Genomic DNA, 22,238 nt, shown 5'->3' with positions numbered 1-22,238 from the left:
CGTATGCCTAGGAATTGATGTTTTTACTAAATTTTCCTTACAAGAATCCGGGTAAAACGTATGGGTTGACAGGTATGATATGGTGCTCTAGCAGAATGTTGATATATCGTAATGACAATGGAGAGGGGTCTTTTGTGTCTAGATGTTCGCACGACTACAATCTCTGTGACACGAAGTTCATCTCCTAACCATTCACATCATCAGAACTTTGGTCTATGCCTCCATTCGCAAAACAAGACAATAATTTAAATACACAATATGGTGTGACATCATCATTGGAGAGACCAAGGGGTCTATGCGTAATGATGCCCTCCCCTCTCTCAATACCCACCGTGGCCTAGTAACTGACCTTGGGCAGAATGCACCTTTGCAGGGCATAAGTCTGGTGGAGGGGCGGCGTGCAGGATGAAATGTTGTGTGTAGGTACAGATTACACTTTGAAAACTTTACGTGACATTTAGTGCAAATGTTGGTTCAATTGCTCTGTTGTAAACTAACAGATAAAGTCTCTGTAATTTGTTCCCACGTTCTTCTCAAACATTGCCAAGTCACTTGACAGATGTAATTGGTTAACATCGTTTTAAATGGGGGCATACTCAGGGGTTGTGGGTGTATGACACAATGTTAAACAACCTTGAAACAAATGTTAATCGGTTAACAGAATGAGCAATGATGCAATCTGCTGTTGTCTATCATTGTGGCGAAATGGGAATTCATGTAAAAGTTATTGTAAATATTACGTCAATATGAGTGTTTAACAGGGGATTACGTTCACCAATAAAACACCCCTCACTTAGAACATGGGTATGGATCTACCCATAAGACACCCCTCACGTATGAACATATAATGGTCAGATCGATAACTCACCCCTCACCTAGAACACGGGAATGGTTCAACCTATAACACACCCCTCACGAAGGGCACAGAAGTGGTACGGCCGATATTGCGTGACGAAGCCGTGTGGAGGAGAGACGCGAGGTATTTTCTCAAAGAAGAATCCTTTTGATATTTGGGCCATGAGGACAGGCGTAAGTAGTTTAATTTAATACAGTAATTATAATATGAAAAGTGTTATTGCACAAAGAATGCATATAATGTGGGAAACTGTGCCGTGCTCTTATATTGCAACGAAATGTTGATTATGGTTTAAAATATTACACCAAAAGATGCCTACATTGGGTGAATAATTTATTAGGGAAAAGTTATGTTCATGTGTTAAGATGTTGATTTTATCTGGAAGTAATTCCCAACAGATAGTATGAGGATGTAATTGGAAAAAGTAGTCGGCTTAATATTGTGGGAAGAGGAATGTTGATAGGTGTAATTGGGCTCTGTACAAGTGTAATGACTCTCGGACAACACGAACTGTATAGGGTTGCTTTATTTCTTATTTAGGGTGCTTCATGCAGATAACTTATCCAGAGATGACACGCAGATAACTTGGGCCAGAGATGGCACGCAAGTGATGACGACGCGCAGACAGCGACGACGCGAAGACAGTCGACCCCGATCCAACGGCAGCCCCGAACCTTGCCTCTCACCTCCTTTTATCCCCCAGCGTGGCCCTCACTCCGCCCCCAGCCACACCCCCATTCTCGGAACTCCCTGACCCGTTCCCGAACTTCCCAGATGACCACCCCCTTGTAACAACTCGGCCTCTATTAATATCAACCCCTGTAATACCTACTCGTGACCGCTAGGCCACGCACTGTCCCTGCACCCGCAGTCTCCACACACGCACTGTCTCTACGTGAGAATATTTTATTCCGATCAACTATTTGGGACATTGTCACAGCTGCACTATGTGGAGCAGAAGCCAATTAACGAGAGTCTGAAAGAGAGGTGGTGACTGCCGAGAGCGTCATCAGGAGCCGTCAGGCCATGCGAAAGGACTTAAAAGAGGGCTTCCCCTATTCACAGGAAGAGGGCCATTGGGTTTCCTGCTCATCTTTAGGATGCCCAAAAATCCTTTCCACGACTGCAAATATGGCTGTCTAGGTAGCAACTACGTCGTTGTTACAGATACAATGAAAGTTGCGTCACTGTCTTGTGTGAACTCACAGCAGAGGAGTGAGGTGTGCAAAACTGGAGTGTTGATTTGCTGTCAAGCATAGAGAGGTTTCACGCGAAATCGTTGTCCCACGGAGTTCTTGATTCCTGTTGTTCATACTTGATGTTTTATGAGATAAACGGCTGTTGGATTACAAGTGCATCCACGTTGACATTACTGCGTTAGGGGATTGTAAGTCAAGCTACTCTTAACAGAAACATGGAGCCACTGAATTTATGACTGTTACCTGTCGACCCACGCTTTTTTATAACCTTGCCACAACTGGCAAAGTGTGTACCCGGGGGCATGGATGGGTCAAGCGCACGGAGCCAGGGCGCCCACTTTCAAAGTGAAAGGCCATCGTTTATGGCTTCAGCACAGGAAAGATCTGGCGCATTTTAAACTTGTCGTGGAAATGAGGCATGAGGTACTATTGGGAAAAAAATTAGGAGGGGAAAAAAAAACTTGGTGTTCTGCCTAAAAAGCATGTTTTGTGGCTTGGACCTTATGGGCCAGACCATTGGTCCGCACACTAAGTCATTCCCTTCTGTTTAGAACGGCATTCTGTTTTGCTCCTCCCTCATGCTTCTTGCCTTGACCCCCAGTGCATTGCCAGGTCTTTTTTTCTCTAAAGGGAAAAACTCGCATCTGTGAGAGCCATCAAGAGAAAACACACATGTGTGCCTGTGTGTGTATGCGTGGAAGCCATTACTGAAGTTATATCCTTGTTTTGAGCTGATACTTTGTTTTCATCATCGGCATAATCGTCCCTGCACTTTCATAAATGGGTCTCATTGAATATAACAAATGTTATTCACATGTAATGCATGACATGGATACAACCAGACAGGAGCGACTGATATTTAGCCCTGCTGCTTAGGACTCTTGATAAATTACCTTAGTTGACTGTCCTCAAGGTGGCACAATTCTTTTGACCTCAGCGAGATGATGGCCCGAGTTGATCCGCAACAAGAAATTAAAATTGCAACATTCTACCTGCGAGTCAAAGCGATATAACCAAGAATCCCGGGCATCCTGAATGTGTCCTCATTTAACTTAGTTTGTAGTGGCCCATGGCTCTTTGAAACTCCGACAGACAGCAGAGAAGCAACCACGGCATGGGAGAGCATGACCGTGGGAGGATAATGAGGCTGTTGCAATACTGTCAATCCACTACTGAATGATGGCTTCCCTGTGTCGCATTGGTCAGATGAATTTGGGCCCAAGTTCACCATTTTGGTCTTTGAGGGTTGGTCAAGGGGTGCCAGGTCAGGTCCAGGTATTACTCACAATGGATGTTGGTCAATCAACGACCAAGAGTGGCACAACACACGAGGGATTGGTGGGGCCAAACCATGGGCAAGAGCCTTTGTCTCTCCAATATTGATGTCTCTATTAAACCGCTGCACCAAGTGTTAACTTAAGGCTGAGCTGACCTAGCAAGAGGCATGGAACAGGTTCTTCACATGCCAAGTTCCACTGACGCAGTGCAAAAACCCAGGCCGTCGGGATCGTAGTGGAGTGTGCTAGTTCCTACGCCCCACTCCCACACTGCATAGACACAGACCCACACACACACAGACACGCACACTAAGCTCTCAGGAAGTCACACACTCATGCCAGCATATGGAGCACTGTCCAAAAATTCCTAGAATAACTTGGACAGTTGTGGTCAAGCAAACGTAAGTCAAGTGAGAAAACATAGAGTGCATGCCGATTTAAAATGTTTCTATATGCTCTATCCAGACAAAAACACGCACACACACACCAATATTTCTCAATTTAGCTGGATTGATTGTTGAAGGCAAATTATATTTGTAAACACGTATTCAGACTGGTCGTGTGGGGTGCCGAGTTCAGAACCAAGTATGCACATGTTGACAAAACCATGAAGCCAGGCACTACTCTTTTTACGTTGAGGCCTCCTTAGAGCAAGCCCAACTGATGCTCATATACACCATTTACCACTATTTGAACATGGTTAGGAATTGAACTTTGCTTGCCAGGACTGTAACGCAGCACACGGACCAATACACCATGCACCGTTCTCAGAACGCACGCAATTCACCTATACCAATACAAAGACCACCGGCTTTGCCTTCATGGACTGTTGGGAGCAAGTAGTCTTGAAGAGCAACTATTAAGACCTACATGGTGTCAGCGGCGGCTCAGAGGTCAAGCGGTGAGCTGGCACCGTTCAAATCTGGGCAGTCGCTCAAATGATCAAACCGAGTTCTTGAAGTCTAGAAAATTGATATCAGCCCAGTTACCAATGACTACACAAAAACCGACCAATAGTTTTATTTTTGCACTTCAGATTTGACTAAATTCAATCTCTTAGAACTACAATTCTGTTTTACTTTCATGCTACAATCTCATAGCAGAGCTTTGTGGGAAAGTGTGCCCTTTCAGAAGCCCTGTGGAAAATCTCTTCCATGCGCCTTATCTGACACACGCAGTGAGGTTTCTCAATGGATTCTTTGTTTCATGACGTGATGCCAAAAACACAATGTGGAATACATGGCTAGAAAACGTGGGGGGGGGGAGAGACCTACATGGCGCAAGAGGGTAAGAGATGTGGCCAACACAACACACGCCATGTCGCCTTTGTTTCCCCGGTGCTCACATGTCCACATGAAGCAGTTACTCGTTTTGAGTCTTTGAATTTACCTAGGGGGAGACCTATACTTATCCTAAAGTAATTCATATAGCGCCTTAACCAATGAACTTTACAGAGAGTTAAGAATGGTACATATGAATGTAATGGTGGAGATGAGGTGAATTAAATAGATGGGAGGAAGCAATGGGCGAATCTGCGATTCGTGAATTCAGTGGAAACGAAATTGATGACAGTGATTGATGATGGATTGAATTAATGGGGAATGAGTGATAGCCATAGTTAGTTCTGATAACACCACACATGTTTGCTGTGGAATGGAAATCACACCACCGCATTTGTAGCACAAACCACTGCGCCCACGTTCCTCAAACAACAACAACCGCCATTCGCCACTAAGTGGCGGTGACGTCACCACGACGCTTGTGCCAGGCCATGTGCACTTTGAGGCCACGTGAAGTGTTCCCCAAACACACGCATGACCACACACACACACAGAGGCCATCCAGCCCTCCAGGATTGTACGGAAAAAAACCTCCAGCGCACACAGAATGAACGACTGAAAAGCGTTTCGAACACACAGCGGTTACGAATGCAGAGATACATGGCATGCCACCAACAGTAATATAACTGTACAGTTCAGAATGGAATGCCAGCAGAGCGGCGCATGGGAAACCAGGAGCTGAGCGAACGTGTCCCTATGTTTGGAAGACACTCGAAAATAACGCCACTAGCGCGCAGCTGCACAGGCATAGGCCAAAGATAGTTCAATGACTTTGGTGACCCGCAGCAAAGGACGCGTAGGAATGTAGTCTATAAACATTAGGAAGAGAGAGTTAATTTACAGTACTGGGTCTGGTCGTGGGAGGCAGGCAACGGTCCAAGTAGGAGGCTGCTTGCGAGGGCCGCCCCCCCCCCCCCCGAGTCGCCTACGGAGGTCGTGACCGCCTGTCGCGAACCCTGAAGCGACCAAATCAAGAGGCTCCAGGCACGCCCAGGCCAGGAGGTGTTCTTGCTGCTGCCAGCGTTAAAGGGGCCGACCTGGGAGAATGCATCCTGGGTACGATGGACAACTGAATGCGGTAATGGTGTCACCTGCAAAACTCTGGTTGGGGGGAAGGCAATGGGAAATGACCACGACTACGCTTCCTGATGGCTCAGAATATTGGAGAGTGCGCGGACGACGTTCACAGTGTTTTTGTTTGGAGGGGAGGTTGCCCAGAGAAAGCCTTTCAAGGGGGATTTTGTCGAGATATTCAAATTTGGGATCTCGAATGCAAGAACAATGTTAAGACCAGGAAAACCGAAGAACGTGAAAGAAAGAAATGTAAAACCCAAGACTGAATATACAGGATTGTGCAAAGTGAGTTGGAACGAATCAGGACAGCTGTTTATGAAACGAGGATAGATGTCTGGAATCTAACCCAGGAACTCTGCAGGGCCAGATTAGTGCTCCAACCATGGAAACCACCCAGCTATCTCCAAACACACACTTTAATTACAGCCTGATTCATCCCAGGTCACCCTTGTGCAAGAGACTAATCATCCCAATAGGCTCTCCACCCTGTACGAGTAAAGACCACCGGTTGAAATGCCAATTCTGTATATATGAACCCTGCGAAGATCACACGAACAGCCTTCTATTGCACCAAGGCCTTGAGGTGCCAGCGTCGGAGATGTCCTAGTGAGGCCACTCGCACTTCTGTGGGCTGCTCTGCGGGGCTTTCAGGCACTTCTTCAGCAGCTCGCATCCGGGAGGTGCCCAATTCTGTGACACACGTGCGCACAAAAACACAAAGATCCCCCGTTGTAGCCTAAACAGACTGTCGAGGCAAGTGCTGTTAGCGAGTAGCATCTGCGAGGTGCTGGCACGGCACACGAGGGGGGGGGTGGGGGGGTGGGTGGCCAGCACCATGCCCGACTCCCTTTGTCTGCCTAGTGGCGATGTATACACACTGCACCAGGTTATAACTTGAGGCCGAGTCGGCCTAGGGGAGGCCCAGGACCGGTTCAGAGAGAAGATCGTCACTGGTGTTGGCCGTGGGTGGGAATCGAACTCGGGTCCACAGATTTGTAGCGCAGAGCGGTAACCGCTACACTACCGCTCCGCACACACACGCGCACATGTAAACACACAAAAGCACACAGACACACACGCAGGTACACATTTTAGGCTGAGGTAATGTGGAGAAATCCCGAAAGCTAAATTCAGAAACCACTGCCCAATGGTGGTGTGGCTCCAATTCCAGGGACTGATTGCAGGCTGCTGGGATGGAAACACAAGAGAGTGGTGGTTGATGCCAAGAGGTACGGTGCGTCCCTGCAAACGCGTGCTCACGACACTGCTGGCGGAACAAAACTTCCACCACAGGGACCTCTACAGAGTCTTTGGTTTACGTCTATGTTGACCGGACACGTTGGAAGAGGTGGACATAGCTCAACAAACGTGACCACATTTTACCACGCCACACGTCACACTGTAGTGGACCCATTTCTACTGCTGGAAGGACAGAGGCAATTGGGGAGGCAGAATTAGGAAACTTGCACAATTGGTTCAGCTGCCGTGCCGGGAGATGATGACATTGAGTTGGGCCTCCATCTGGACCGCAAGTCCGGTGCGTCTAAAAAAGGGCGCCCCTGTGTGGCGAAAGTGCTCAAACACACAACGATGGGGACGCGCTCAGTGGTGGGTGAAGGGGCATGATTATCTTGCAACTGCGTGGTGAGAGGGCAGCACCCAGTGGCTTTCTCTAGGTATGGCAACGCTTTGTTTAAAAAAAAACTATTGAGCTAACTCAATTATCTGGAGTAATTGGGGTAAGGAGAAAGAATGGCTTGACAAAACAAAAATACAGCTCATCCAAAACACGTGTGCATTTAGTTACACAAATATATTTGTTATTTAGATATGTAAATTGGGGTGAACATTGGGAGTGAATGCTCAGAATGCGATGCTGTATTTTTATTGCTTTTAACAATAATCGGTTTACTTGCTGACATTTGCCATCACGTGACAACCAAGTCACTGGCCCGCAACGAGGGGCAGCTCCTGGGAGAATGAGCGCAGGCATGACAGGCGCACATGAGCACCGTTAAACCAAAACCTGGACAATCTGTCCTCAGATAATCAAGAGTCAACGGTACAGAATTCTTGATTTTCTCTGAAATGAAACCGTTCGTACGTTTGGTATTCATGCCATTCTCATTGCGCAATGCTACCCATGAAGGTGCTATTGTTTTACAGAAATAGTTCTGCAGTAGTTTCTCAGTTGGGGCCAATGACTGCTATGTGTTGATTCGTCATAATCGTCATAATCCATGGGGTGCAGATCACCCGTTACGTGTTCACTGCATGTTTCGTCATTTGTTTCCACTTTCCTCTCTGTCTTGTGCCAATATGCTCAGGTAGTGCCACATCTTTCTGGCACCAACCTCTTTATGTCATCGTCAAGCCATTCTCTGTTAGGTCTTCCTCTCTGTGTTGAGTAATTTGCAGGAGACTTAAAAAATTCGTCAAAAAAATTGGACCACGAACGCCGGTTCGCTCGCCCGACACTTTTTTTGCGAATGTCACAACGTCTTTCACGCCCACCGCGAAGCAAGCGACGCGCCACTCACGGCTGGGACATCCTCGGCGTTAACCAGGGTGGCCATAAGGTTTCAACCGCGGACCTCTGCAACAAGCGAGCAGGACGGGCGACCGCTCGGGCCGTGATCCCGAGGCCGTCACAACCGCTGCGGAGAAAAAGCCGCGTCCCACCTAACAAGCAAGCGGCTCTCTCACCATGACAGCAACGTCGCACACGTTTAGCTGGGGCTGCCCCGCTACGAGGTTCGTCCTGTGCTCCTCCACTGCCTCGGAGACGGTGGCGAGCGCCTCCTGATACTCTGCCTCTGTGGGGCTGCGGAGTTTAAGAGAGAGGCAGGTTACAGGGCACAGGAGAAAACAGTCCCCCTCTCTGAGAATAGGTTTTCCCATTTTTTCTGGCAATAAAACAGTTGTGTTAAGATGTTAAAACACCAAACTGAAACCTTTTACAAGGAATCATGTCTGCATTAACCACAATACTTGTGGTCAGAATGCAAAGAAAGAAAGCTGTCTCTGGTGTGGACCAATCTGTTTCAAAGACAATGCACATATTATCAGAGTATGTTTTTTTTGTTTGCATTCTGACCACAAGTATTGTGGTTAATGCAGACATGATTCCTTGTAAAAGGTTTCAGTTTGGTGTTTTAACATCTTAACACAACTGTTTTGTTGCCAGAAAAAAGGGGAAAACCTATTCTCATATTTTGATACTGGCAAAGGAGGTCCCAATCCCCCCTCTCTCTTCGCTGCAGAGACTGCTCGTGATGCGTGCTGGTGGCGAGCACCCTGTCAAGGCGGGTCGCGACGGGCTGGTGTGGCTGTGGCCAGCAATCAAGTGCAGCCAACTCTTAGCTCCCGAGCGCCAACGCTCACCCATTCAAACTGCAGTGGGGCGCCACGGTGGCGAGATGTTAACTACCTCGCCTGCTATACAGGTGGTCGTGGGTTCGATCCCGACCCTGACACCTGTTGTATATTTGGAGTTTGCGTGTTCTCCCCGTGGTCACGTTGATTTTTATCTGGCTCCTCCAGTTTTTCCCTCCACATTTAGAAACGTGCGTTTAGTGTGTTTGGCCGCTATAAATTTCCACACGATAAGCCACTTTGTTGAGCTATCATTTGTGGTGGCCAGGTCGCTTCTGAAAAAGAGCTACATAGCTCGGTGGGACTTGCCTGCTAAAATTTAAATAGTTTAGTTTATAGCTTAAAATAGTTTAAGATTAGAAATTCCGCAGCCGAATGATGAAAAGTGGGCAGTAGTTATACTAAGCAGTGCATGATTTGAGATTGGTGACCACAGTTTCACTGACCTATTCTTAATCGCCCATCAGTGTAGGACGAGACAGCCGAATCTGCTGCGTACTGTTCTGATGCGGTTCAATACGGACAATTGTTGGCGGGGTAAATTTAAAATGATGATGATGATGATGATGCTACCTGATTGGATACTTTTCTCCAGGATCACGCCCAAGGTGGAAGATAAGGGGCAGGCTCGTGTGCTCCGTTTGGTTATGCGTCGTCACATCGTCAACATGTTGTCCTGGACAAAAGTTGACTCCCTAGCGAGACAGAGAGAGACAGCCAAGCACACACACACACAGAAATACACAGACAGAATTAAGAGATAACCCTCCTACTCCAAATGCATAGCTTATAGACATCCGACTTGCTAGACTGTCTCCTACAGTTAACTCATAGCCCTGTGTGACTCACCAACCCCGCCGCATCGCGGACATGCGCCTTCCCCTCCAGTTGAGAGTTGTTTGACGCTCGGGATGGATTCCCGATTTCCGGAATCCGAACAAAATCCCGAAAACGTGAAATCGCATTAAGTGACGTCACTTTAATGATGTCCCTTCTGTGCTTATGCTGTCAAAAAGCGGCACCGAGTGATTTCACCATTCCTTGCATTATCACATTTAATTTGGTACATAACGATCCAAAAATCTGAGATAAAAAATATATCAATTATGTTTAGGAATCTGGAAATCTGACATTTTTTATCTGAAACTCATCCCTGCTAGATGCTCTATCAAGCATGGAGGCATCTGTGTAATCAGGTGATGCTGTGGTTCAAGCCCTTGGCTCACAATCATAAGATTACCAATTCAAATCCCATTTCAGCGTCAACTCAGCCCATAATCTCTCCCGGGTTAGCAAACTGAGCACTGCTGTGTGGGAAGTCAACAATACTAGGGAGAGACTGGCTCCTGCCATAGTAATGTAAAAGGTTTTCTGTGAGCACAGAGCCGCCAACAGAGATGACTCTTACACGACTTCCCATTAGAGAGGAGAGATAGACGCTTTGACATTCTAACTCGATTACGCGTGTAAGGGAATTAGAGACCATCAGCATATTTATTTATACTGGAAGAATCCAATGAGCTACACAGGTCTTGTTCACAGACGTCCAGGATATTTAGTCAAAGATCCAACGGTGATCGCCCAAGCAAAACGTCCGTGCGTAACTGGAATGAGGCAGAGCTGATTGTGACTTTTTTGACTTCCTTCCACTGGGGGAGGGCCCGAGGAGCGAGGTGGGGGGTGGGGTAACACCTGTTTAAATTCCTCCCAGGAATTGCTCCACGTCCACAGGTGTGCCTTGTAGGCGCCGCAGCGCACGGCCATCAACTCGTTGCCCCTGTAGTAGAACACGGGTCTGCAACAGTCGACAGCAGAAACACACAGAGGCCGCCGTTGCAATGTGTTCGTCATTGCAAGGCACGCGGGCCACTGGCTGCCCCCTGGTGACCTTTAGTGCGGCCCCTGACGTGCACTTTTACCTGTGGCAACACCACAGGAAGGAAAGAACAGTCGAGGTTGTAATGTGGATACATAAAAAGCAGGGCAGAGCGGTGGAGAAATGTGGCTTAAAGAAAGGGACAGAGGCAAACTACGCAAAGTTGCAGGTGGCTTTTGCGATTGCGCCTGGAAAGAAAGTTACGCAAAATATTAGAAAGGGCCAGGTAAACGGGAAAAGGTAGAAATGCCGGGATGGAAGTCCCCAAGATGGACAAAGGAGGCACGGCTCAAGATGAGCAGCAGGAAGAAAGAATGGGCGACGGGCAGGATAGGGGAGGAAGGGGAGAGAAGGAATGACTGGGCCAACAAGTCGGGAATGAGAAGGTGACTATAAGAGGGGAGGAAGAGAGGCAGCGGGAAGGAGCAAACAGAAGTGAGCTGCGTGGAGGGGAGCGGCGTCCGTTTTCACGGGGGGTGGGAGGTTGTTTTTTTTTTGCGGGAGGCTTGAGCTGGTTTAGATATAGAGAAGGGGTGGGTGCTTAAATTGAATTGAGGTTTAGTGGAGAAAACAAATCTGAACAAGACAGAGCAAGCGAGAATAAAAGGGGAAAACAAATAACACGTAATTTCAGATATTGAATTGTATAGCCACCCCGGCTCGAGACAAATGAATTACATTTCTGGAGTGATCGATTACACTGGTCAACACACTTTTTCTGGCATAAGGTATTGCAACGGTTTCAAGGTAATTGTGGGGTGCTGATTCCAAATCTGGTATCAGTTTTTGTCTATCACATCAGGTTTTTGAGATATCAAATATTGCATTTTCAATAAAAACTGCAGAAGAAAAATATTAAATAAATGTGGATATCTACATAAAATGATATTATAAACACACTATCCTAAAAATACAGCACCATATTTTAACACTAAAGCAGTCACTGACTCGCAACAACTTGCAATCATAAGTGACAAAGTTAATTTCGGGTAAAATCAATGTAAATGGGGTATACCGATAGCATACAAATGAGATGTGATAGAGCAATTCTGAGATCAGATTTGGAATCAGTACCCTGAAATTAGTCTAAAACAGCTGCAAAAGTCCAGGCCAGAAAAAATGTTCATGTTTTAAATTTCACAAATGTTTACCAACATGTAATATCATGAAGTATAATTTCATACCAACCAATACACGCGTGACAAACACATGTTGCTTTCCAACGGGACAACCCGAGCAATGCAGCCACGCCCACTCTTGACTACGCACGCGTCACTTACATCTGTGTTGTCATCATTTACACTCGGCAGACGACGATGTCGCAACAAACCCTGACTCCTCTAGACTCCTCTGCGACTCGTTGGTGAATGGACCGCGGCACCCAAGGATGCCCTGGTATGTGGTGTTGCTGGCCCTGGCTGCCCCTGGGGCTCCCCATCGCTGTTGTTTAGTATTTGTTTGTTGTTGTTGGTGGTGCTTGGTCGAGGATTGTGCCGCTCTGTCCTGCGTTTTCCTACCTCGACTGCCCTTGCCCCATCCGCGACCTCCCACGCCACCTCCTTCTACCCTCATGAAGCTTACTCTTTCGTTTTCTAAAGACTCTTGCAGATTTCATCCCCTGACAAAATTTGCTCAAAACTGGGTTTCACCTGTGTTCACCAATCACCACGTCCCTACGATTAGCACGGTTGGTGACTTACGGTGCAAAAGAAGTTCAACATACATACACCACTCAACCAATCAAGATAATTACCACGGGCAGATATCAATTCTCCGCTCCTAGCCGAGACGATCACCTGGGTATGGTCTGGTTGTTGAACAGCGCAGGGCTCAGGTCCAGGCCATCAAGCTGCCGGTCGGAGGGTGGCATCAGCCCAGCGAGAGCCAGCCCGGTCACAAATAGGTCCATCACCGTGCCCAGCTGCCGGCTCACCTGCGGCACAGCAAGCAGCACAACAGCCCGTGATGACGATGATGAGCGGCGGTGGCTCGCACAAGCGTGCGAGCAGTGAGACTGGATGCACACAAGCACGGTCGACCACATTCGTGTCATTAACCCTTTGCCGTTCCGAGATGTCTGCAAGTTGCTGGGTGGATTTCTCGTTCACCGCTAAATCTTGGAACGTACAAGCCGCTCAACGCTAATTTTATTTAGAAAGGCATAGCGCCGCTGTCTGAAAGACATTGTGCTCACCACAGAGAACTGTAGTGACATGACCACACTCTATGATAGCTGGCACCAAACTGTGCCACATTCCCTCCCGCATGGCCTTTTTCTTCCGATTCTCTTCCAATGACGAAATAGGAAGCAATGAAATGTCATCAGAAAAATGGAATCTGAAGAAAAACTGATGACGTACACGCACGTCATCGGAATTGAAAAGCGTTAACGTGAATGCGTTTTGAGATGGCCGTGTGGCTCAGAGGTCAGAGTGCTGAGATCCTGGGTTCATATCTGTGGTTTAGCCACCTGTGATTAAACTTGAGTTTTCAAGTGTAATGAGTTCATGGTCTTAGACTGGTTCCCATTGACTGCAGAGACAAAAAAAAACTATAATAAAAATTGGTTATCCATTAAAATTGGTTAATTTCGACTCTAACATTTAAAAACGTTCCTTTGACTGTCATGTCATGAATATTTCTCTCTATAACAGGTCTAGTGAGTAGGTGGTGCCCTCCTAGTATGGCTATGAGGTCGCATCAAGAAATTTCAGAAGCAGTTTTGTGGTATCTCCTTCAGCAGATCAATCTCCGACACTGATGCAATGCTCTGCACAATGGGGATAGACATTTGGGGTAAAGAGACAATTTCTTTTTCGACTTTGATAAAACACAAATACATTTCAGTTGTAAGAGTGGGGCAATGCCAAATCTAAAAAAGCCAAATCTAGTGAGGTGGGTGGGGCTGCGGTTAGAGCAATGCAAAAAAACTCTGGAAGGTAAGATGGACAATTGTTGCTTGGAATTTTATGTTAGAAAATTTGTTAAAATTAAAAAAATTGTAAAAGTTTTTAATTTAAAAATGTTTTACAATTTTCAATGTTATTGAAAAAATATATCATATATAAAAAATGTTTCGAGAACCTCTTATACATTAGTCATGGTTGAAATAAATGTATTTTTGGAGGATGGTACAGAGGGGAAAAGAGAGCTATGAAGTTCGCTATCCCAAGAACGTGGCGGGAACCCACTGACCACTCAAGCAACTGCTACTTCTGCATGGTGGACCCTTCCAAACGTCGGACTGGCAAGAATGCACCTGCTATGACCTATCCATCGCCCCGGTGCCACACTGCCAAGAGCTCCCCGTACCCACTCCTCCGGAGAGAGAGCAGCCATCTTTAAGAGAGCAGCAAGTCAGAGAGCGAGGAAGACGTTATAGATCCAGATGACAATTTCAGAGGTGGAGCTGAGGAGAGAAACCCATACTACCCCAACCAAAAATACCTCAATGACTTGATCAGAAATCTTGGTCTCACCAAGTCCAATGCCGAGCTTTTGACATCTAGGCTCAAGCAGTGGAACTTCTTGGATTAAAGTGTGCAAGTCGCAGATCAAATGAAGCGTGACCAACCTTTTTGCAGCTTCTTCACCCGTCAAGATGGGCTCTGCTTCTGCCACAATGTCTGTTCGAGGCAATTGGAATTGCCTGTAACCAGAATGAGTGGCGCCTCTTCATTGACAGCTCATCCAGGAGCCTCAAAGCCGTGCTGCTCCATAATGATAACAAGTACCTGTCTCTTCCCCTGGCTCACTCGGTGCACCTCAAAGAGGATTACAACAGCATCAAGACCTTGCTGGATGCCTTGAAATATGATGAGTATGGCTGGGAGTTCATCGGAGACTTCAAAATGATGGCATTCCAGATGGGTCTACAAGGCGGTTTTACCAAGTTGCCCTGCTATATTTTCCTTTGGGACAGCAGGGACACCAAGGCGCACTACCACAGGCGGGACTGGCTACAGCGGACCGAATTTTGTGGGGAGGAACAACGTCAAGTGGGAGCCACTGGTGGACCCCCAGAAGGTGCTGATGCCACCACTGCACATCAAATTGGGCCTTATGAAACTATTTGTCGTGGGCTGTAGATAAGGAGTCGGCAGCCTTCAAGTACCTTCAAGACTTCTTCGCTAAGCTGTCTGAGACAAAGGTCAAAGCCGGTGTCTTCGTCGGACCACAGATAAAGAAGATCCTGGAGTGCAATGAATTCCCCAAGAAGCTCACTAGTAAGGAGAAAGCAGCTTGGAACAGCTTTGTCGCAGTGGTTCGTGGCTTCCTGGGCAATCACAAGGTCGAAAACTACGTGGAGCTGGTTGAGACTCTGGTGAAGAACTATGGCGCACAATGGGCTGTAGGATGTCCCTCAAAGTCCATATCCTTGATGCTCATCTTGATAAATTCAAGAACATGGGAGCATACTCGGAGGAGCAAGGCGAGTGCTTCCACCAGGATATACTGGACTTTGAATGGCGCTACCAAGGACAGTATAACGAGAACATGATGGGAGACTACATTTGGGGGCTGATTCATGAAAGTGATTTACAGTATAATCGTAAATCTCGAAAAACTACTCGCTTCTAAATCTTCTGTAGTCATTTTTTTATTACTTTAGTATAAATACATGTTAATTTTGATTCATATGTTGTTATTTTCTGACTTTATGTGAACGAAAAGACACAAATTCGCCCGTTTTCTCATTGAAAATAGGTAAATTTCAAAATATCCCTGTCCTGGTCATAAAAGCCAAGTTTGTTGGGAATAATAAGCATTGTCTATACTTTTCAGGTATAAGCAATTACGAAATAACCCTTGCTACCCAGGAACAAAAATTGTGTTACATTGTGTTACATAAGGCAGCCACACAGGCCGACTGGGATCATTTGCCTTAATATGCTGAGAATTTGTGTTTCATTCGGCTCTTGAATCGGGTGCAACCACAACAAACAAAAAACAAAACATGAACAAGAAAAACATCTTAAAGTGACTATGCGTAAACAGAAAAATCCAGGAAAAAACTTCAAATTCTTCCAGAAAAAAAGCACCGTACACCAACGCTGTGCAAAAATCCCAGTGGGATGCAAGTCAAACAACAACAACCACAAGACAACTTAGATTAAAGCCATCATTTAAACTCCGTACTACAACAAACATGGCCAAACCAAAAAACTTTTCGAAATCACCAAAATAAAGCCATAAGCAATGTAACAGTGATCATAGGAACTGTGACCGAAATGTTACAATAAACGACATAAACAACATGTACCACCAAACCCTGCAGCCATAGCTGGCTGTATGAGTCACTCCACAACAGCAGGAGCATCAGTAGGAGTATCAACATTTTTCAAATGCACCTTTAAAGATCAGCACACTAAATCAAAACACAAGATCATACGTTGCAGCGGTCATCCGGGACGTGTTATAGGTGAGTAGTGCAACTTTGTAGGAAGTCAACAGTTGATGTCTCTATAGATATCCTTGGCCCCACCATGGGAATGTGGAGTTTCTACTCCCGGCTCTGGCACATCATGCTTAAGGGCGAGGGAACAAATACACGGAGTTGAGTGCCAGCTCACCATGGCTTGCTAAAATTAGTAAATGCCCAAGGATACGGAGGCTGTGCTAATCAGACATTAAAGTACATCTGGAAGGCAGAGCTGATTAAATACAATTAAATGACTCATTAATAGATGTATTTGTTCCCTCGCCCTTAAGCAATCAAACCAATCAGAAAATAATTTATTCAGGGAAAACCAAGACCGTTGTCATCAACACTGCCTTCACAAATGCGGTATATTGTGGGATAATTTGTCCTACGCCGAGATTTCTCTTCATCCCTGTCTGATTCCGAAGGCCACTGTTGAAAACACTCGTCCACTCGAGGTGACAGGGGGAGAAGTATTGCAGTGGTTCCTCCACCGCGCTACGAACCCAACGACCTGACTAATTATTTTTGCCATGGCTAACATCAGCGGTGAATGACGTCTGGACCAGTCCTAGGCCCCCCTCCTTTACCAACCCACACTGACCAGTGAGTATGGTGAAATATTATTGAATAACCCCTAGGAACCCGCACAGCGTGGGGAGGCCCCTCATCCAGCAGTGGATGACAAAAGTGCCGTACTTGTACATGAGTACATTTGTTATAAAGTGAATTCATAGTTCAAAGGGTCTCCTTGCTCACACGACCGTCGGGCAGTGCTCACTGCCATTGGAAGCGCTGGGCCAACAGCAAAACATGCCAAGTTCCTGTTTGTTGAGAACCATTGGGATGATATACAATGTCCGTATGCATTACAAAACACTGGGTTAACATAATAAATTAAATCAAATGACCCTAAATCGCGACACCTTGCTGAAACGCCAAGGGGGTGGAATGTCACAAGTCTACAAGGCCTCGTCATCGATTAACTTGAATCGTTATTTTCATTCGCACAATAGACACCTTTCAAATGTACACACATCACTGATACAGAGCACGCCGAGTGCACGGCAGTGAAACACACGAGTAGCGCATTGAGTAACACTGTCATAATGCCTAAGCTTTAAAAATGTGATATTAAAAAAAGACATCCATTTACCAGACGCATTATATTTTGAGCGCAATCTTTTACTCTCCTTGGGGTTTTTGCCTCTATCTCCCCGAGTTTCACCTGCAGCACCCCCCTCCCAAGTGTATAAATTCTCTTATCAGGCCCGAGCAGATGGCAAGGAGAGAAGGGTTTCGTTTTTATCAGCGTCACTGCCAAAACGTTGCTGCTGCTGCTGCTACTCCTCGATCAAAGGCAAAGTAATCTCCGCGAATCCACTTTGCCAAAGGGACAAGGGAAAACTTATGAAAAATGGCAAAAATGCATCCACAGTTGACAATTCGTTTTTAACCTCTGGTGAGGTGCTGCCGAAGCCTAAACATAACGCTGGCTTGTTTATCTTTGTCCAAGGCCTGTTTGAGACCAATACATCCTGGATGTTAATTTTAATAAGGCAAGATACACAGACTCGTAAGGAACACTTGTGCGTTTGGTCTTAGAATTCAGAATAATTGAGTACTATGCCTTGTGAAGTGTGCATTGGCTGTTTAATGTTAACTGGTTTAAGACCATACATAAGCACTGCAACCAGAGTCATCTGGCTAATGAGGCACTTTGAAATATGTTTTTATACACACAGAATATACACACACACACAACTCTGCCAATTTTGATGATGAAAGATTCAATAAAATAATTGTGAACCCTTGAAGCTAATGCACACTTGTTTAAAAATAATGACAAGCTATTGCTTCACGCGATCTGTCCAAATAGCGCTCTTGGCAACACGATTTGATCACGATCAGAAAGTTGTGAATTCAAAAACCTGGGGTCAAACTGGACTGTGCATGCACTGATTCCAGCCACAGCGATGTGGGATCTCCACCACGAGCTCAGGACTTTCGATAGAGAATACTCGCCAAAATGCTCAATTGAACAGGGATACGTGTTGAATTTAAAGTTTCACATTTATTTTACAATTTACGCCAAGAGGACGTCATTTCATAAGATGAAGAGTCCGTTCAGCAGCCTTGCCGGGTGGAGCATCAGGCTGCACCTGGGGTTCTTCACAGGACCTCTCCTGGAACTCCTCTTTTACATTTGAAAATGTCGTTTACATTTTATTGAAATGTAATTAACTTAATTAAGTTGGAATTGTTAAATTTAATCCTTTTAATTCTTTCTCCACACGCTGCTATGAGATTATTTCCCGCATGACAAACCGATTTTTTTTATTCTTAAGAGCTGGAATTTATCCAAATGACAAATTTTTAATGACCTTTCCGTGTGCAGTCATTGGCGACCTCATTACGCCTGTGAACTCGGTTTTTAAATCACAGGCAGATGAAACCGCGACTCGAACCCAGGATCCCGGCAATGCCGACTCGGCACTCCAACCTCTGCGCCACCCCGCCACCTCAACAGATCACGCACAGACAAATTGCCACCGGCAAATTAAGCATCGGGCCCAAGTCTCGTGTTCCCGTTTCGTCATCAATTCCGCGAGCCTCTTCGCCCAGCCCACGCGTTGACTCACCGTAGCTGGGTGGATGCGCCCAGGCCACCAGGCTATGGCTGGCTCCCTCATGCCGCCTTCAAACGTGGTCTCCTTGCCACACAAGAAGGGCCCATTGCTTCCAGCTGGGAGGTGCAACGAAACACACACGACAAATAAAGATCCTACGCTTAGCCTTAAGAAACGGTAGAAGCAAGTGCAATTAGTGAACGCCTTACCAAGACCGACAAGGCACGCGAGAGGTGGTCAACGCCACGCCAGGCAACCTTTGTCTCTCCTTTGACGATGTTCACGTACGCCAATGGGTGATCGCACAGTAAAAGCCCGATATAACGCAGGCGTGGTGGGACACGAGTAACACCTGTGTTATAGGCAACCCGCGTTATAATGGAAAATGCGTGTGTGCATCTCCACATGTCTATGTCTCCATGTCTGTGTGTGTCTGCATGCATGTGCGGGGAGCGGTAGCGTAGCGGTTCGTGCGGTGACCCGAGTTCCAATTCCAGCTCACAGCCAACACCAGTGACAATTATCTGAACCAATCCTGGGCCTACCCTAGGTGGACTCGGCCTCAAATGAGTATCTGGTGCGGTGTGTAAAAACATCGGCATTGGGGAGATAAAGGCGGTCGGGCGTGGTGCTGGCCACCCACCCCCTCGTGTACTGTGCCAGCCTTCATAGGTGCTCGCTAACAGCACTTGCCCCAACAGCCTGGTAATGCTACATGGGGGATCTTTGTCTCTGCACGTGTCACTGTGTCTGTGGCTCCGTGTCCGTTCGCCCGACTGCGGATGCGGGAACGAGAGAGTTGAGAGGGTCAGGGGTGGGCGCTGACGTGACGGCTGCCTGCCGTATCGCGCCGCCACCGATGGAGAGGGAGGGAGGGAGTTGGGGGGTGGCGGCCGGATCGGCCACTGGGACGTTTCCACGGCACACCACCGGTTATTTTTGTGTTTTCCTGGGACATGACCTGACCGGCGATGTATATCCGAATCTGATGAGCCGCATTATATCAGGCCTTTACTGTATTCTATTATCATAATTGTTAATATATATGTTACCTGGATAATCCCCCAAGATGGAACATGTCGTTTGCAAGGGTGTCCAGGGTGTTGTCAAGTGACACACACGCGAAGCAAACACGTAATGACACGTCTACACACACTTTAAAGTCTACAACTCACGCGGTATACGTTTATGCAATGTCACGCGCACGTATAAGAAGACAGCCAGGACAGCGCGCATGAAGGTCACACCGCAGGCCTACGCATGAATAAGTGGTGCACACTGCACATTCTCTAGCTGTACACATGTTGAACTTCTTTCGCACCGTACGTGGCCAACTGTGCTCATCGGAGGTGGGAGGAAAAACATCTAAAGAAATGAGTTTTCAATCTAGATTTAAAAGTGCATAGCTACAGTGGCTTCCTAATACCGGAAGAGCGTTCCCAACGGCCGCAGGAATGCATCTGAAAGCGCACGACACGGTGGCCGTCTTTGTTCGATGGATATCCAAAATTTGTGAGACTCAATTGGCCCCAGTGGAGACCCAATGTAGATTTAGATCCTACGTGCCACTGATGTCAGCCTAGGCGGGAATCAAACCTAGGTATGCGGCAATGTACTCGCTTCACCACTATAGTTCACCACAGATTACATATTTAAATTAAAAAAATCCACAAGTGATGGGTTAGCTTATGGGGCTGAAGGCCATGTCAGAACACGAAGCCAATCAGCCATCGAGACGACGTGGGCGGGATGTGGCCGTGTGGGTTTTGGGGCTCAATGGCGATGTCAGAGCACCTGGGCAGTATCGTTAAGATGCCGCAATCAATTTTTGCTGCCTCGTGTAACTAAACTGGGTTATCAAGTGTAGCGAGTTATTGGTCTCAACCTGACCATCAAAGGCCGTACAAATAAACCCACCATGTGAAGTGTAGCCACGCCATTAATGTTTACCGAATTGCTGCCCACGAGTATCACCTATAACGTCTACCCCCAATGCAGAACCTTGCTGGGGTGGTGAACTGCACACGGGATAAGTCTAAAGCGGGCGGAGCCCACGCACTCTCTCTCCTGCGAGCTCTCTAACTGCACTCCGCCGCGGGCTTGACGAGCGGTCCCAGCTGACGGAAGTGGAACATCCAGGACAAGCGAGGCTTTGGGAAACAAAAAAAACCTCCACTTGGGGTTCGCTTCTAGGGACCCTCGTTCGTATCAAGCCTGTCCGTCAACACGTCCTGAGAGTGCAACCGAGGCTCGAATGAGTGGGTGGTGCTCCACCGGTGCGTTACGCCTACGCATGATGACCACGTGATACCCCAACCACCAAAACCATACTCATTTAGGCCTAAAGTTTAATGGTAAAGATAAAGAGACATTTTGGCCTGGGCAGTGGTTCTCAACCTCTTTTGGCTACTATACTGTACCCCCCTTGTTGAATATTGTTTCAACTGAGTACAGCCCCTTTGCCTGACCCAACATGGTTCTGAGAAATCAATGTATGAATAATGGACATCAATATTTTATCATCATTAGACCTCCTTTGCCAGTACCAAAATATAATAATAGGGGTTTTCCCCATTTTTTCTGGCAACAAAACTGAAACCTTTTTACAAGGAATCATGTGTGCATTAACCACAATACTTGTGGTCAAAATGCAAACAAAAACACACTGATAATATATGTATTGTCCTTGAAACTGATTGGTCCACACCAGAGACGGCTTTTTTTTGAGCCTCGTCTCAATTGGTGCTAGACCAGAGGACGCCAAAAGGTTTCAGTTTTGTTGCCAGAAAAAAGGGGAAAACCCTATTATCAATATTTTACCCAATTGTCCATTTAGTGAGGTATCCTAACCTGCTGCTAATTGCAAGTGGATACAAAATAAATGTCAGCGGACGCTCCGCACGCGTGATGAAATGTGTTTGCGCTCGCTGGCTACTCTTGGACACCATTGTTTACGATCAATGGGTTGAGAAAGGTGTTTTATATCGTTTCAGTTTACCATATGCATTTCAAAGTTATCGTAGTTATTTTATATTGGCAGAGTCATACATAACTATTCACCGATGACTCTCACGTCCGATATAATTTCACACGCTTATAAATCACCTCACGTACCCCCTGGGCTATTTGCACGTACCCCAAGGGGTCCGCGTACCCCCCCGATTGAGAACAACCGGGCGAGGGCATGGC

General features: G+C 46.6%; 1 protein-coding gene across 1 annotated transcript in view; it reads right to left on the bottom strand.

Annotated features, from left to right (window-relative positions):
* Nucleotides 1–1,378: 1,378 nt before the first annotated feature.
* The window catches only part of GALNS (galactosamine (N-acetyl)-6-sulfatase), a 37,886-nt gene continuing 17,026 nt past the window's right edge, over nucleotides 1,379–22,238 (bottom strand). The window contains 7 exon segments of the mRNA XM_078864233.1: nucleotides 1,379–6,436; nucleotides 8,453–8,570; nucleotides 9,695–9,816; nucleotides 10,814–10,916; nucleotides 12,794–12,930; nucleotides 19,062–19,215; nucleotides 21,109–21,166. Of these exon segments, the coding sequence (XP_078720359.1) occupies nucleotides 6,350–6,436; nucleotides 8,453–8,570; nucleotides 9,695–9,816; nucleotides 10,814–10,916; nucleotides 12,794–12,930; nucleotides 19,062–19,215; nucleotides 21,109–21,166 (779 nt within the window). The 3' untranslated portion in view covers nucleotides 1,379–6,349.

The sequence above is a fragment of the Lampetra fluviatilis genome, chromosome 17 (assembly GCF_964198595.1).
Source record: "Lampetra fluviatilis chromosome 17, kcLamFluv1.1, whole genome shotgun sequence".
Classification (NCBI taxonomy): Eukaryota; Metazoa; Chordata; class Hyperoartia; order Petromyzontiformes; family Petromyzontidae; genus Lampetra; species Lampetra fluviatilis.
This window is presented reverse-complemented; position numbering and strand designations above follow the sequence as displayed.